Consider the following 17862-nt stretch of genomic DNA (forward strand, 5'->3'; position numbering starts at 1 on the left):
GGGAGACATAAATAAGGCACAGAAAGAAATGCGTATATTTAAGTGGTCAGTGATCGAGTTGAAGGCTGTGTGGGGCATAGCCTAAAACAAACATGAGGTACTTGAATAGTTCAAAGAGAATATATTGAGGCACTGTCTCATAATCAGAAATAAAAAATATTTAAATTGGAAATTCCTTTTATCTATGTTTCCCCTTCCTATTTTTCTTTTTGCATTTTTCAACCTGTTTTTTTTCCGCTGTGTTAAAATCAGCTGGCGTCAAACTGGAGGTCCTCTTGCCTCAGCCTACCCATACTAAAATCCCAGGCATATACCGCCATACCTGACTTTTACATGTATCTTCATTTCCTTGAAAATTTTAGAGAAAGGATAAAAAAGGTGAGGTTAAGATGAACAAATAATAAAAATTCAAGCTAGTTCTAACATACATCAATTTGCACTCAATTTTTCAATAATTCATTGTCTATAAAAAAATAGGCAAAGAACAAACAGCTGGTTCCAACTTTGCACTGGCAGTGAGAAAAAAAAAAAACGTGCAAGGTTGTTTCTTTCTCCTTGCTATACCCAGGCCTGCTGCCAGTCTCTGGTGTTTGGAAACATTCTTGCACATTAACTTCAGGAAGACTTCTAGGAGAAAGCTACATTAGAAAGTAGCTGAAAATAAAATAATCTTTCAGTCTCAGCTTCCTTGGCTTGACAGGAAAATGACCACAAGTACCAATAATCACTGGATCAAAAAAAAAAAAAAAAAAAAAAAAAAAGAAAAGAAAAGAAAAGAAAGAAGGCAAGAAAGAAAGAAAAGAAAAAAAAAAAATCCAATCAAAATCCAGGAGATTCTGGTGTCTTTAATTTTTGCATTGGTTTTTATAAAGACAGACTCGGAAGGAAAAATAAAATAAAATCTCAACCCAGGAATAAAAGCACTTAGATACTAGAAATAAAGCTGGGTCAGCTTGTCAAGTATCCAGATCCTGCCACCTCACTCAAAAATCTGGTGGCTCTTCGCTGTGTCAGAGCGAGAATGCCACCTCAGGGTCTCCTTTGCCCACTGTGGCCACGATTCCTAGTTTCGGGATCTCATGCTTGGCAGCAACCTGGGGCCAGGTCTGGAAGGGCAATTCCCTCTGCCTGCCCGCCCTGGCTCTGCGCCGCGGTCTCCCGCAGTTCCGCGTCTGCGCACCGGCCGAGGGGCAGGAGCTGGGCTGGCCGGGGTGGTGCTGGGCGCCGCGGGAGCCAATGGGCGCGCAGGGGGGAGCCGGGCTGGCTGCGGCGGCCGGTGGGGTTTGCACTGCCGGGATGGACGGCGAGCGCCTGGCGTCGGGTTCCTCGGAGCTGGCGGTCGGTGCGGGCCCGCGGGGCGGCGCCCCGATCCCAGGTGGCAGCGGTTCCTGCAGCCTGCTGCAGGCCGACGTGCTGGATCTGGACGAGGACGAGGACGACTTGGAGGTGTTCAGTAAGGTGAGGGCAGGGGGCATAGCCGCGGCCGTGGCAGGGGCGGTGCGTCCAGGGAAAGTTCCAGGGTGACTCAACTCCCCGATGGATCCTGAGCTGGAGACGATACACCCAACCCTAACCAGCAGCTCCCTCCAACGCACTTTGACCTTCTCAGAGGCAGGGCCAAGCTTTATGGAGTCTCAAAAGTTCTGATATTTTTCCCCCTTACTCTTTCCATTTTTCCTTCCTTGACAGAAAACATTCCATATCATGCATGGGCGGGTGGCCTGAAACTGCTCCTCCTCCATGCTTCTCTCCTGAAGTCTAGGAAAGAGACTGCTTTACTGCAGGGAAGGGATTTGAATTTACTGTTATGTGTGAACCTGAGAGTTGGGTCCCACCCTAGGAGAGTCTGGAATCCTCTGACCATTGGGTGTAGAAATCTTTTCAGCAGGAGAAAGCGGGGCTCCACTCCTGGGGAAGCTGAAGGGTTTTTTTTTGGGGGGGGCAGTTAACTCTGGTCCAAATCTCAGCTGTAGCCTGGATATTTCCTTCCTATTTGCTTGGAAATCTAGCCTCAGAGGTGCTCCCTGGCTAGAGTTATAATTGGACTGAAATGGGCTTTTGGTAATTAGTGGTTGACTTGGGTGCCTGTGGCCTGAAACTTGGACTTTCTGAAAGTTTGAAACACAAATACTTTTCTTGTGGCACAATCCAGTGTCACAGCAATTTCTCAAACGTGCCAGTTACAGGCAGCCTTGAGCTCAGTGGCAACATTGTATCAATGACTGAGGCAGCTGTGCAATACCCAGAGATTTAAGGTGGGAGAGAGGGAGGCAGGAAGGGAGGGAGAGGGAACTACAATCCATATGTTAAAAAAAAAAAAAAAAAAAAAAAAAAAAAAAGACAGAAAGAAAAAAAAAAGAAAAAGAGATATTAAAAAGACCCACCTACTTAACAACTGTCAAACAGAAGTTATCAAGTAACCAGTGTACTTGGACTCACAAACTTCATTTTGAATTCTTTAGAGTCTATGGGGTTCACCCAGTTTGCATTCTCTGTAGACTTTGTATCAGAATTCTGTGTGCTTAGCTTTCCTATTTATTTAAATTCTAAAATTGGAATTGTTTTATGCTTTGTTTCAATACTGTTTAAAATTTTATTTTTATTTGTGGGTGTGTGTATGTATGTATGTGTATGCGTGCCCATGCCCTGGCATACAGGTGGCGATTAGACCATTGCCTGCATTCTGCACTCTCCTTCTTCCACGTGCTTTCTAGGGGATTGAACCCCAGTCACCAGACCCTGCAGCAAGTAATGCTATTTACTAAGCCATCTAATGGGCCAATAGCACGCCCCTCCCCCATTACCCACATACTTTGTTCAGATCAGTGTGGAATGTCCAGAATTGAGGGAGTGCGCTGTTGATATTGGAGGTTGTATATCAAAATCATCTGGAATTGCTGTAAACTCTCCAGGTAGCCTTTTCTCCTAGATTGTGTCACCTAAGCCTTCCTGGAGAATCAATCGTCTCTGTGGTCTGAGATGGTCTGTGATGGTCTGAGATGGAGGAGCTGTTCATTTGCTTGGGTCTATGGTAATATTGGGGGTTGCTGGAGTTATAGGTGTTCTAGGTGAGTAGAAACTGACAGGTTGCAGTCAGAAGCAGTGTGAATGGGCATTCCTGCTGAATTGCATAAAGCACTATCAGAGTAAGGGAACTCACCAGGGTTCCGGTCATCTGCTGGGAAATCTTTTTAAAAGTTATTATTGGGAGGGGTACTCTCCTCATAATGCTGTCCTTACGGCTTTGTATTCTTTTAAAAAGAATGGGTTAGCTGGAATTCTATGTTTCAGGCCTGTACACCTCACCTGCACAAACCCTACCTGTTACTATATAATGTCATGTACTTGCTGCCTACAGAAAGTTAAGAATTATGCCCTTAGAAGTTGAAAAGTAAGTGTGTAATACTGGTTAAAGACTAAAGAAAGTACCATCCTGAAAAGAGCAACAACAACAAAAATTTATTTACTTCCATGCTCATTAACCATTAACCAGAATTAGACAAGCAAAATTATGAAAGTGTCCATTGGCCTCATTCTTTGCAACGTTCACTTCAGCCTCCCTCTGGAGCTCTACTACTGTTCCACCTGCTCCAGGATGGGGGCTGCCCAGCACTTGTGAGGTGAACTTTCAGTGCCCTTTATTTTTATAAGATTGGTAACATTTCTCCTTAGACTGTTTGTGAATGTATAAGGAGATGGCCCTTTCAGAATGGACAAAAGAATAAGAACTCTGACTAAAACATTTTCTTCCAGAAAAATATGTCTTTCCTCCTCTTAGGAAAAACATGCAATATATGTTTCTTCCTACCACAGTCTTGAAGCATAGATGGCAAGGTAGGACAAACACAAAGTGGCAGCATACACCAGCAGGAATTGAAGGAAAAACAAAGAGGGGGCCACTGAGTTTTGAGACATTTACCAAAGAGTAGAGTAATTGATGCCATGTTTGAAAAAAAAAATATTGGAAACACAGAAGGTATTGAAAAAGTAACTACTGGTGTTGGAAAAGAGATCGGAGAACATAACCAACAATGCAAAGTAAAAAGAAACATATGCAAATGACAGCAATCATGTAATAATTGTCTTAGAAGTTGGCCACAAGGAGATAACAAAAATGTTAGCAAAAAAAAAAAAAAAAAAAAAAAAAAAAAAAGATAGATCAATCCTTTACTTTTTCTTGTATACATACACCTATGTTAAATGTGTGTTGTCTGTGTATTTATATTTACATGTGCATATGTGCATGTGCACAGGGAGATCTGAGGTTGACATCACTTGTCTTCCTGGTTCATTGTCCACTATGTGCATTGAAGCAAGGTCACTCACTGAGCCCAGAGCTGGTAGCTGGATATTCAGCTTGCAACAGTGAGTCCATTTCTCTGTCTCCCATGTTGGAACTAACAGGCAGCCGTTTTGGTTCTGGGATCAGAACTCTAGTACTCAAGTTGTTTGGCAAGCACTTTACGGATGAGCCACCATGACAGCTCCAATTCTCTGCTGTTGGGCGGGAGGATTCACCAGTTTTTTGTTTTTTTTTTTGAAAATTATAATACACATACACTGCCCAAATTTTTATTATGCACCAGCACATTTAGTCATTTTCAGAGGGATAATACACCTACAAATACAATTAGGTAAATACGTTTTTAAAAATTAATCGACCAGAGCTGGAGAGGTGTCTCAGTAGTTAAGAGTGCTGGGTGCACTTGCAGAGGACCTGAGGTCAGTAACTAGCACCCATGTGGAGCAGCTGACAACCGCCCGTAACCTCAGGAGATCCTGGCCTTCATGGGCACTTCCATATATATCCATGCACAGATACACATATATTCATATGAATTAAGAATAAAGTAAGTCCTTAGAAATGAACCATAAAGAGGTTCTGAAAAATAAGGGCCAGGATTAGTCTTGTTTTCCATCTCTAACAAGGTCATAGAATGGACCAGTTTGTGTTTTGTTTGTAAACATTGGAAAGAAAGAGATGATCAGTGGAAACCAATATGTCTCATCTGAATATGGAAATTGTAAGATAATTTATGATGTTTATTTTGAAGTTTGAATTTAAGGAAAACACATTCTTATAGAAGAGGTTAGTTTTGAAAGATAATAGGTTATGTACTAAGATAGTCAGCATTTTGATTACTACCATAGAATACCTAAGGCTAAATCACTTTATGAATAAAAGAAACTAGAGGCTCAGGGCATGATATGATTATAAGCTCAGGTGTGGAGAATACCTCTGGGAATGGCATCATATGGATGGAGTACAGGGGAAGAAAGGAACTATCACATTATCAGATATGAATCCAGAGGCCCCCATAGAATCCCCAGTCTTATTTCATTTTAAAGACTAGCCAGCAAATCTATACAGTGTTTAGAAGATATTGGACATACATACATACATCTATATATTTCATGTTTGTTTTCCTAATCTTTGTTTTCTGTTAGATACTCTATCAGTCATTTGCTAAAAGATCAGAATTCTTGAAAACTTTAAGTGAGATGTGAATGCAGGACTTATTTGTAGAACTTGTGGTCTATATTAAGGAACCACAAAGTCCAGTGAAGCGCTTTAGGTCTGATATTAACAAAAATTCATTAGCATTTTTCTGCTCAAAAGGGATGAGGTATAGAAACTGCTGAAGAGCCTGGTAGTGGTGGTGCATGCCTTTAATCCCAGCACTTGAGAGGCAGAGGCAGGTGGATCTCTGAGTTCGAGACCAGCCTGATCTACAAGAGCTAGTTCCAGGACAGCCTCCAAAGCCACAGAGAAACCCTAAACCCTGTCTCAAAAAACAAAAAACAAAAAAAAAAAAAAAAAAAAAAAAAAAGAAACTGCTGAAGGCTGGAGTTGTGGCAAAGGAGGCAACTGAATTTACAAAGTGACACAGCTACTGCCAGCAGGGTTGTAGCAAAGTAGGGAGACAACATGGAGCATGCTCTCTGAGTTCCCCTTTACCTTACTTGGGTAGTGTGCTTAAGTTTCCCCCTAGGAAGCTGCCAAGGTGAAGTCATCATAGAGGCAATCTTTCTAACATACAGCTTATAGATCAGTGGAGCCTGAGGTTGAAAATGAAGGGTAGCTTGGTTAGATTATACATAGTACAAATGTAGAGAGTTATTTGTATCTCCCTTTTCACATGTTCATCTATGATGCCACCAGCCATCCCTCTGTCAATCAATGGGATCTCTGCCTCTCTCTGGGATTCTGGAGAACATTATGAGATGATGCAAGGGATGCTGCAGTGGTTCCAAGGCAAGTTCATAAAAGGGACTACAGAGTTCTCTTTGTCCACTGGGGCACTGTCTACTTTTCAAAGCTGTCCTCTTAGAAACACATGATAGGGCTTCCAGTTTGTGTTTCACCGAGGTCATTATAAGTGAAAATACACCCAAGGTGAAATCTTAGTGGTTAGGACCAAAGACTATCTCCATTGCCGTTACTTGAAATCCTGTCTCCACTGGTTAGAAAATTAGAAGGTTGTTTCTCTTGTGATGGCCATCCGACGGCAATGACTCAGATGAGAAGAAACAGTAAGTAAGAGTATTTAATGAAAGTCTATTCTCCTCTTTTCCTAAGCCTTGATTCTGTGTTGTGGCTCAGAGAGATGAGAGCAGAGGGGAGGAAAGAGGGAGAGAGGGAGGGAGGGTGGGAGGCAGAGAGAGAATGAGTGACTATAGAGCTGATCTAAGACTATTTATATTCCACCCACTGGAGATCCCACTCTGCAGTCACAGCTCTTCTATGTGAAGTGCACTTGTCTTACTTCTCTAAGTGAAGGATGGAAAGGAAAAGATGAAACCCCAGGTTCTCTGTTTGAGTTAGCATATGTTATCATTTATAATATTCAAGGAGGAAACTTCAGACTAAGTTGCAAGCGAACTTTTTATAGCACTTTTTTTTTATGGGTAAGCATTTCATATGGATTTTGGTGCCTGGAAGATCAATACACACAAATACCACAGTAGTGCATCTAAACAAATGTCACTTTTCCAAGGTCACAAGGAGTATTGGCAGTGCTATAACCTGAACTGTCTGTGCCTCATCTGAGGATGTTCCAACCTCCTTTTTTGACAGTGCTGTGGGGGAGGCATTGATAGACTGTCTCAGAAATGACAAAGAAATGCTGTCTCATCTCCAAATGTGAATGTTGTATCTATTCTCTGGGAAGTTGTATTAAGCTAGAGGCTGAGAAACTATAGACGTTCACTTGGGAACCAATACCATCATCTTCTACTAATACTGGAGTTGACAAATTTTGCCACATGGTGTGTATGTGTGTGTGTGTGTGTGTGTTCCACTGAGATTGTGTTTGGTTGAGCATGGCTGTGAAGAAAGTCTCTAGACAAAGCAAAGTGCTTACTTCAGGAAAGACTTGGATTTGTTCTTTACTCTTTATGAAGAATCATTATGGTCTGGGTGGGTTAAATGTATGCAGTTTGAGGGGCACAACCAGGACCATAGGTCCAAAAAATCAACAAAATTTCACTCCATTCAAAGTGAGTTTTCTTGTTATAATTTCTGAAGTGAGAAGGATTACATAGTGCCCGCCTGAGTCCTGTCACTAAAAATGTTAGTGCAAGGCAGATGACTAATGGTCCTAGAGGAAAGTAGGGTGTGACTGTTGATCTGTCCCTTACCATAAGTAAGAGGAGCTATAATGGAATTTTAACATGCTAAATCAACTGGATTTAGGGCATTGGGAAAGAAAATCTTAAATTGATGTTCCTTTCTAATCCTTCAATTTAATGCCCATTGTGAATAACTTCCCTCCGTGCACTAATTCTCAACATGTCTCTTTCAAGACTTTCTTTAATTTGTTTGAGGGTGGGGGGTGTAAGGAGGAAGGATTTGTTTTGGCTCACAGTTAAGGAAGGATACAGTTCATTAGGGTGGGAAGACATAATGGCGGGAACATGAGGTGGCTATTCTCATTGTGTCTGCAATCAGGAAGTGCAGACCAAACTGTTCTGTTTTCCATTTAATTTCCTGTTGTTTGTGTCATAGTTCCTGAGGAATCTAGGACACAGTAACCTGTATTTACTTTGCATTTACGCACTGCTCACTGACCATATGTGTGTGTGTGTGTGTGTGTGTGTGTGTGTGTGTATATATATATATATATATATATACACACATGCATGCAATGGTTCCATCAGTTCTCTCCTTTCCTTCCCATTTTCATGTATACATATTTTTGCATGAGTATAAGTATGCACATGTGTGTATGTGGAGATCCATCCTTGATTGTTCTTCTGTCTTATTCCTTAAGATAGGGTCTCTCAATCAAACCCAGAGCTGACTGGTATGGCTATTCTTGCTAGCCATTTTGCTTTGAGGATTACCTATCTTTGTTGGGATTATATTTGGACTTCCATGACCACCCTGCATTTATGGGGGCTGAATTCCAATCATCACACTTACAAAGCAAGTTCACTCACTTAACCACTGAGCCATGCAGCAAGCCAGGTTTTATCTTCCTGCCTTTGGAATTAGTGATGCTTTGGGCTCTCACTGCCCCATCTGAGTAGCTACCTCCTTGGCAGCCTCTAAGAATGATGAGCAAAGCTCTAGGGTGTTTATTACCCTCATCTTCTGCCTGTCTTCTATTGACTCTACTTATATACCTGGAGAGGTGGTGAGCTTCTGGTGAAAGTTCTTGATGACCAGAACATGCATTAGTTTTGTTCTTGTCTCTGTCCCTTTAACTTGGTACACTTCAGATCAATTGCATATCTTACGAGCTGTTTAAAGTGCAACATCTTAGAACACATTCCAGAAAGGATGACTCAGAATCTTTTGGAACAGGATTATCTAGTAGTGATCTAGATCAGTTTGCTTGCCACTCATGAGCTGACTCTCGTTCTTAATTCTGTATAATTATGATCAGAACAACAAAACGAAATCCTCCTTGGTATTTATGATGCAGTTTAGAACTATTTCCTTTTCCACGAGGTCTCCTCTTACCCTCAGAGAGCTGGCTGGTGTCCAGCTCACTCCAGACTCTCCATCTTGACTCCTCCTTCTTCTTCCTCTTTCCTCCTTGTCTACTAGTCCCTCCTATCTTGCTTTCCTATTGGCCAACAGTGCTTTATTCATTAACCAGTATGAGAAACATATATACATAATGGCATCTCTCATCATCTTACTCATCTTTCCATACATACAGTTAATTTCTTTCTGTTCTGTGCTCCCTGTAACACTATTGTGAATGGTTGAATATCAATAAATTCTGCCTTTTAAATAGATAAATTTTGTCACTGTAAAACTTTATTGTTTGCTTGTTTCCAATAAGCTGAGGTCATTGAAGGTAGGGGAGTACGACAATTAAATACACAATATTTGATATTTAGTATGCATTTGCAAATGATATGGCCTTGACATTTTAAAATTTATAAACCCAATTATTAACAATAAATTGCTAATGATCTGGGTTTCAGTAAAGGTCATTTGCATTATATTGTTTTTCCCAATCCAGATACTAAACTAAGTAGAAGGAAAACAAATTAATCTTAATCAGTGGTAAGTAATTATTGCCAGATGACAGAGCTGGGTTGAGCTTAGATCCTGGATAAAGTCCCCTCTTTGTGTTGTTTGAGAAGAGACAGATGCAAGGTGTATAAATGGCAGGAGAATCATCAACATACTCTCTGTTCTTGAGAAAATAAGTAACTAACACCTGACTCAAAGGACTTAATTTTGTTGCCTATTTTAAACAGAATATTTGATTAACTCTGGTAGTGTATTTATCAACCACAATGAACAAAACATTGTTATCTGTAGTATAGATAAAAAGGAAAATAATATTAGCAATCAATATAAACTGTTTTAGGACATTGTCATGTCTCCAATAAAAATCTATCATAGCATCTAGCCAAATCCATTTACTAATATACTGTATTTTTGTCTTCAGAGGTTTATTTCCTCAGATTATTTTATATTCATAGAACCATACTCTATATGGAATTTTATATCTGACTTCTTTTATTTGACACATTTTTGTTTTCTTTTGAGTGGGACAGGGTCATTCGTACATCTCATGCTGTTTCTGCTTCCTGAGTGTTGAGATTACAGGCATCACACCATGAATAACGTGATGTAACATTTTGGAAGTGCATTTTTGTTCACAATTTAAAATTATTTATTTTATTATCAATTTAAATTTTTGTTAGATTTTTGGGTTGTTTTAGGCAAGGTCTCATGTAGCCCAACCTGACCTTGAACTCAGAACTCTTCCTCCTCAGTGATGGAATCCCAGACCTAGTCCATCATTCCGGCCACATAGATGTTTTTGTTGTTATGATATGAATGGTAGTTGTGTGTATATGTGTGTGTGTGTCAGTTTCCAGTTAAAACTAGAAATCTTGCTATTTATGACCAAAAGTCATGTCAGACTCTTGGATAATGAGTTAAAAAAAAAAAAAAAACAAAGAAAGAAACAAAGAACCCCACTTATTTTTATTTTTTTATTGCACAAAACCAAGAATCCCAGTTGTTTTTCTTGTACAAACACTGGGATAGTCATATGATGTAGATGTCTGTTTTAACTCCTTGAGCATCTTCTGTTTCACTAGGGTGTACCATAGCACAACAGTCTCAAGTCTCAGGGGTTTTCTAACAATAAACATTTATTTCTTGCTTGTGACTATCTGTCAAGGCTAAACTGTAACCGTCTGATAGACTTGAGCCTGTCCTGTTACTCCGCTTCATTTTGAATCCATGCTTACGAATTGTCTGATAAGTGGGACATGCTGTTCTTGTGTCACAAGGAAAAGATCAAGAACACAGATGGAAATGGGCAATGCTTCTGGAATCTTCTATTCAGATACATCCCACTAATCCCACTATCTAAAGAAGTCTCTGGTCAGACCTCTTGACTTAACTTCCTTCCACACAAAGGCACTACAGATTGCCTGGCAATAAATTTGTGGTGCGGTCCTCTCACAGGATGAATCCTGCTACTGTTAACTTTGGTCCTATAGAAAACATTTAGGCAGTTAGTGCACTGGGTCTTTATGAAGAAAGAAAACAAGATTTATAATAAAGTGTTAAGCATTTTCAAAAAGGAAAATTTCCCATTAGGTAATACATCCTGCAAGTATAATTGAACTTAACTGTAACTGCATTGGTTTTATGATTAATTGCATCCAGTTGGCTAGTGTCCATTCATAGCTCCAGTAAGACCACATTGAAGACACAGCTACTCAGCAAGGTGCAGCTATGTAACTGTAACTGACATGTTGCTGTTGGATTTAAAGGGCACTGTTTATTCTGGAGTTCACCCCTAACTCGCAAATACCTACAACAGAAAGATGTGCATTCCTAGAAGTCTAACCCAATATATTTTCAACTGTTTGTACTGGTTATTTATTTGTTTATTTATTTATTTCTTTATTTTTGGTTTTTCGAGACAGGGTCCTGGAACTAGCTCTTGTAGATCAGGCTGGCTTCACACAAAGATTCACATGCCTCTGCCTCCCGAATGCTGGAACTAAAGGCATGTGCCACCACCGCCCTGCAAAGGATCTCTTTAATGTACTTCTCCTGCCTCAGTATTGTGCACAGCCAATTCAAAGTGCCTCCTTAATGCCCTCCTTCTCAATGACAGCTTTACAGCACTCTTCCTGATCCTTCAACCCTTTCCCTAGCAAGGCTCCTGTTTCATTAGAACCTACTCCTTGCTTCATTGATACTTACTCCTGTTTTTGTTTGTTTTGTTTTCTGGTGTGTATATACAGGGTGTCACTAAGTACTTCAACTTGCCTCACACTCCATCTGATCTTTCTAGCTGCTGGGATTACAGTTGATTGCAACCATATCTAGTTTAAAAAGCCAACAAAATCAATAAAGCTTATCTTTACATCCACGGGGAAATGGTCTTGCTCTTCTGGGGTTCATTTGTTTACTGTTTATAAACAAACTGATTACTTCCTTCCCATGCAACCAGCTATGATATAAATTTCATAAGAGCTGAAGGGTCCCCAGTCTTGGCCAATGTTCTTTCTTTGGCCCAATACCAGATATAGAATAGGTACTCACTGACATTTAGTAAATGAAATAAAATCATGATAGTAGATGCTTTTTTGGGTGGGGCGCAACGGCAATGGTTATATCTTATTAGCTGTGTAAGTTTTAGTATTACAGTACAGGAAAAATGGGTGACAGTTAAAACACATTTATCTAATCAGGTTGTTGAGAGGGTTAAGTAAAATAATACAGTTATTGCTCTCAATTAGTAAGCTCAGTGTTCACCATTGTGCTTATGATTGATGTTTTCTGAGTTGCATATGAGATCTTCTGAAGATCATACAAGCATATTTCTATCTTTCTCCAGCTTATGTTTTCTTAAGAGTGTATATCTTGGTAATGTATTGATTGTCCAGGTAGAGATATGAATGTGACTACTTAGTTCAGTGTGGGAAATAATAGAATTTTCCATGTAGTTAGTGGAGGCCTTGTGGGGATAAAATTAATGATAAAGGTACTGTTAATTTGAAATAAGTAGAGCATATATTTCTCATTTATTATTGAGAAAGATACCAAAACATCTATGAAGGTTTCCTAAATGCTATACCTCATGCATAATTCCCCTTTTTGAGTGAGTCATTATGTGTAACATATACCAGTTTACTTAGAATTACTAGGGATTGAAAATATTGGATGTTTCTATTTGAGTTATCTGTTGGTTTTTCTAGTGTGTATATGAGCATTTAATAACTCTCCCCAGAAATGACCTACAAATGTGTGATATCTTGGCCTTTTCCTAGGAAAGTGTCTGTCAAGGCCACATCTTTGTTTGGATGACTGTGTTTACTTTATTATGTTGTAAGGTCCATTTTACCCATGACTGTTAGGAGCAGAGCCTGTGGGCTGTGCTAGAAACAATTCTGCCTACAAACCCCAGTTGAGTGTACAACATTGTGCAGCATTTTGCCTGTAGGAACAACACTGTCAATTTCTTTAAAAGTTCTGGTTAGAGATTTTTTTCCTGGCTTATTCTCTTTCCAGTTAGTCATCACTGAATTCACAATTGGAAAGTTGGCTTATGTTTCCTGCATGCATCCAATACCCCAGACTGGCTTTAAAAACGTTGTTTCAATAGGCCTGTTATCATGTGCAGATTTAGAGTTCCTGGTGCAAACAGCTTTGAAATGATAAAGAGGTATGTGTTATTGAGGCACACATGGGGATTTGGATCATTAAAGAAAGAGAAAAGAAAAAAAGAAAATAACTTTTTTTTTCCTAATCAGAACTGTATCTTTATCATACTTAAATCTAATATTTTTTAATTTTTATGGTGAGTTTATGCTGAGAATGTAGCTAAGTGACTGATTACTTGCCTGGTATAAATAATGCCATGGGTTCAACTCACCACTACAAAAAATAAAAAAATAAAAAATGTAATAGAATATTCTATTGCATTTAAGATAAATTTACATATCAAGTAGTTATTTATAGTGTTTTTAACATAAACAAAGGTAGAAACAGTTGAACACATTTTGTAAATAAGTTTTATAAGAACACAGGCTTGTACATTCATTTATATATTTTCTGTAAGCAATTTCACATTACAGTGGCACAATTTAAAAAAAAAATAACAGAGAAGAGATAACCTCAGAATCCCCAAATATTTATGTTTGGTCTGTTAGTGACGAAGATAATGCATATAACACCTTCAAACACACATTATATACATGACATTTATTATTTATTTAGTATCATCTTCCCACTGTCTCTCCATGACTCAGGATAAAATATGACTTTTCTGAGAGTTTGTAACTGAAAACTTGAAGGTCTAAAGAGCCAAATAATGACCAAACTCATGACTGTAATCTAAATTTGAATTGAGATTTTCTCTGCCTGACTTTGGGGATTTTTTTTTCTTTTAATGTACTATGTCAAAATCTTTTTGTGTTGTTATGATATAATATCTGAGATTGATCACTTTATAAAGAAAAAAATCATGAATGTGGAGGCTGGCTATCCTGAGACCAGGAAGCCCTATCTATTGAGGGCATCTTGCTGCTTTAGTTCATGATGGAGGTGGAAGACAGAGTTAGCATGTGACAGAATAATGCAGACAGCAAAGCACTGAGTCCCTTCTATTACCCCACCTTCTGGATAAACTAATGTAGCCTTGAGAGAACTACAGGAATCTACAAACAGAGCAGTGAATGGACTGGTGTGATGGCTCAGCAGATTATGACTTTGCTGTTGGAGTCTGGTGATGGAGTTCAACCTCCAGAGCCCACACTGGACAGAGAGAACCAGCCCCTAAAGGTTGTTCCTTGACATCCACACACAGGCTGCAGTGTGGCAGTGTGGCCCCACCCCACATTAAGTTAAACTTTTTTTTTTTTTTTTTTTTTTTTTTTCTTGAGGCAGGGTTTCTCTGTGTTGCTTTGGAGCCTGTCCTGGAACTAGTTCTGTAGACCAGGCTGGCCTCAAACTCACAAAGGTCCACCTGCCTCTGACTCCTGAGTGCTGGGATTAAAGGCTTGCACTACCAACTCCTGGCAAGTACATCATTTTTAAAGAGTAAGGATATTCATGGCCTTCCTTATGTGGGTAGATGATCTTTCTAAAAGACTAAAAATAAAAAATTAAACTCTAGAAAATCAGGATCTCATTGCCTTTTAATATTATCATACCATTAATTAAATCTCTGCATGAACTTGGGTAGAGACAAAGCAGACTGTAATTATATAGCATGCTTTGTTTTCTTTCTCCAGGAAGGAAAATTGTGTCAAGGAAAGTTATGCACAACTGTGTTCAGAATGTTACTGTAGGGAAAGAATCCCAAAGAAATGGAACCATATCCAAGGCAGCACTGTTGAGACATTAAACAATGAAAGAAACTGAGGAATGGATCAATGAATTGTAGTATATGCTTGCAAAGATATATGCACTACTGAGAAATGGAAATTATGTCAAACAAGATGAGAATGTTGTGTACTCTGTTACAGAAAATGGCAGTGGTAGTGTTTCCTCCGATCACATCTTCAGCACTCTTCCTGGGACTGTCTCCTTTATTGTTATTATTATTATTATTATAAGCAGGCGGATTGGAAGGGTTTGTAAATCAAAACACAGCTGGCAAGCCTAAATTTAGGCCTATCAAGATGAGTGTCCCTCTTTACCACAGCTTCTCAAACTCCTTCCACTTGATATTGCTTTTTTTTTTTTTTTTGCCAGATGTCTCTTGGTGTGCATGTTTCTCGTGCCTCAGCAATTTTATTCCCATGGCCTTTTCATGCCAGTATTCTGATTTATCACACTTCTCACACTGATTTCACTTCCCCCTCTACTTGTAAAAAGAAAATTGTTGTTTGCGCACAGATGGCGGATGTGATTTAGCATTATCAGAGCAATTCATGTTATATTCATGAGAGATCCCAAGTAGCTTGTTAGTGGGGTATACTAAGACAGGACACCTCATGGAGAGGTCATGGCTCACCTTTGAATGTATTTCTTTTGTCATTTATCTTCTGAACAGTCAATTATTGACAAGCCCTCCTGGATTTTAAATTTTAGTTTTTGGCTGATTTTTTTCAGTTGTACAGTTTGGAAACTATAAGAGACTAGAAGCCTCTCCTAGGAATTGTTACCTACAGAACAGGAAAAGGATAGATCAAGGATGACACTTTATCACTGTTTTTTCCTTCTACTCTTCCCCACATCCTCAGGCTTTCACTATTTACAAAGGTAGGTATAGAAACACTGTTTTAGTTTGCTAGTGCTGCTATAAGAAATTATCAACAGACTGGGTATATCAACCACAAAAACTAGTGCATACCCAGATTGTAGATCAATGCTTCAAGAGTAAGTCTTCATTCTTGGGCTGTGAGGAAAGGTCCTATCCCATGTACCTCACCTGGACTTATCCATAGCTATCTTTATTTTCTTCCTCTTTTTCCCCCACTGTGTATGTTTCCATATTTTATATCATACCTGTTATAAACATACCAGTTATATTAAATTAGGTGTCACGTTAATGAACTTATTTTACATTTAAACATTTATTTTTTACTATCTTTAATTTTGTGTAGGATGTTGTGTGTATGGGGAACAGGAGCTTGGTGGGTGAGTGTGGTGGTGTGGTGGGTTCCTATGGAAGTCAGAGGTGTTGGATACCCCTGGAGCTAGAGTTCCAGGCAGTTGAAAGCTACCTAATATGGGTACTGGTGTCTGAACTCAAATCTACAGCATCAGTATAAGTACTGTAGACCAAATGATCTTAATTAAACACAATTAGTTCTAGAAAGACCCTGTGATGGTACAGAGTCAGCTCAATTGTTCAAATGCAAGGATCTTAGTTTGATTTCTGAAAACCTATGCATGTTTACTAAAACAAACAAAAAGAAAAGGGAAGAAGGTAGAAAGATAGAGCAAAGGGAAGGAAAGAAGGAAGAAAGGAAGGAAGGAAGAAAGGAAGGAAGGAAGGAAGGAAGGAAGAAAGGAAGGAAGGAAGGAAGGAAAAGCTAGGTCTGGTCACATGCATAGAACTAGGGAGATAAAGACAGGTCAATGCCTATGCCCTGGTGCTCTCAGGTCAGTCAGCCTAGCCTCCTCATAGAGGTCTGAGACAAAGATCCTGACTAAAAGAAGGTAAATATCTCCTGAGGAATGAAAACTACTGTCCTCTCCTCTGACCTCCATGTACTCACACTCTCAAGCACACTGTATCCCATATAAGTACATTCACACATACATGAAAAAGCATAAACATACAAAGACCTTCTCATCAAGTAATGTGACATTGTAAGGTATGAGTTGTTGGTCTTCAACATATGAGTTTGGAGGATTTGGGAGTGGCAGAGGCATGATTGAACTAATTACATACACAGTAAAGAACCAAGAATAACAACAGGAAAAACTGTATTTAATTAGTGTCTTATTTGGCCATTCCAATATATTCGTTTTGGGAATTGCTTAAATGTTCGAACAGTGAGTAGACTATTGCTTTGGTGTAAAGACAGAATACAATGACTTTTAGCAGTGTGCCGAACTTTCTTCTTGATTATGTATTCAGATCTTGGTTTCCTCTAGGTTTGTGTGTGTATGTGTGTGTGTTTCCATTGACTTGGCAGTGGAAAGAGTTTTGAATATAATTCAGGTAGAGATTTTTCACAGAGATCATGTCCCTTCTGCTGTCATGTCTGGGAGAAAAAAATAAAAAATCCTTTTTCCCCAATTCTTAGAAGACTATAAGATAATGTGCATGTTGCAAAGTTGAGAGAGAAGAAAGGGAGAGAGGATAGGGTCAGAAAATGGTGGAGGTGAAATCCTTTGTTAGAGGAGTACATGTGTTAAGGACCCATAATTCAAAATCACCAACCACAAAAGGTTAAATAGGTTAATTGCTTCTGTTTATCTTCCCCAATACTTATTTTCCTCAGTTATTTATGTCAATGTACATTGTTTATGTAATATCAGCATTTTTTTTTCATTTTTTTTTTTTTTTTTTTTTTTTTGGAGAGAACAAATCTAAAGCACACTGGGCTTTATTGAAGTTTTAAGAATGTTTTTGAGGGATTCATTGTAACTTAAATCCTACTGAAATCATCCACGCTGCTAAATTTTTAGCCTGTAATTTTCTTCCTTTGCTGGATATGGAAGCATATTTTTATGACACCACACTGTATTCACAAGAATTATGCCTTCGGAAACCAACCCAGATCCTTCCCACTCTACAAAATGCTGAATTTTAAGCAGAGGAAATGAAATACAAAATTACGTAGTAGGTAAAAGAAGTGGGTGGTGGTGAGCATAGTGGTTAGGCCCAGAGAAAGCAAGAGCACAGGTTGCATGTAATGTCTCTGAAATTGAAAGGACATTTTCCTACCAAATTAAAACTTGTC

General features: G+C 39.1%; 1 protein-coding gene across 1 annotated transcript in view; it reads left to right on the forward strand.

The window, feature by feature from the left end:
- Window positions 1-1220: 1220 nt before the first annotated feature.
- Window positions 1221-17862, forward strand: part of Snx7 (sorting nexin 7) — an 80311-nt gene continuing 63669 nt past the window's right edge. Inside the window, exon 1 of the mRNA XM_051185600.1 lies at window positions 1221-1458. Within this exon, the coding sequence (XP_051041557.1) occupies window positions 1237-1458 (222 nt within the window). The 5' untranslated portion in view covers window positions 1221-1236. The remainder of the gene's footprint in view (window positions 1459-17862) is intronic.

Source organism: Phodopus roborovskii, unplaced genomic scaffold (assembly GCF_943737965.1).
Source record: "Phodopus roborovskii unplaced genomic scaffold, PHOROB, whole genome shotgun sequence".
Lineage (NCBI taxonomy): Eukaryota > Metazoa > Chordata > Mammalia > Rodentia > Cricetidae > Phodopus > Phodopus roborovskii.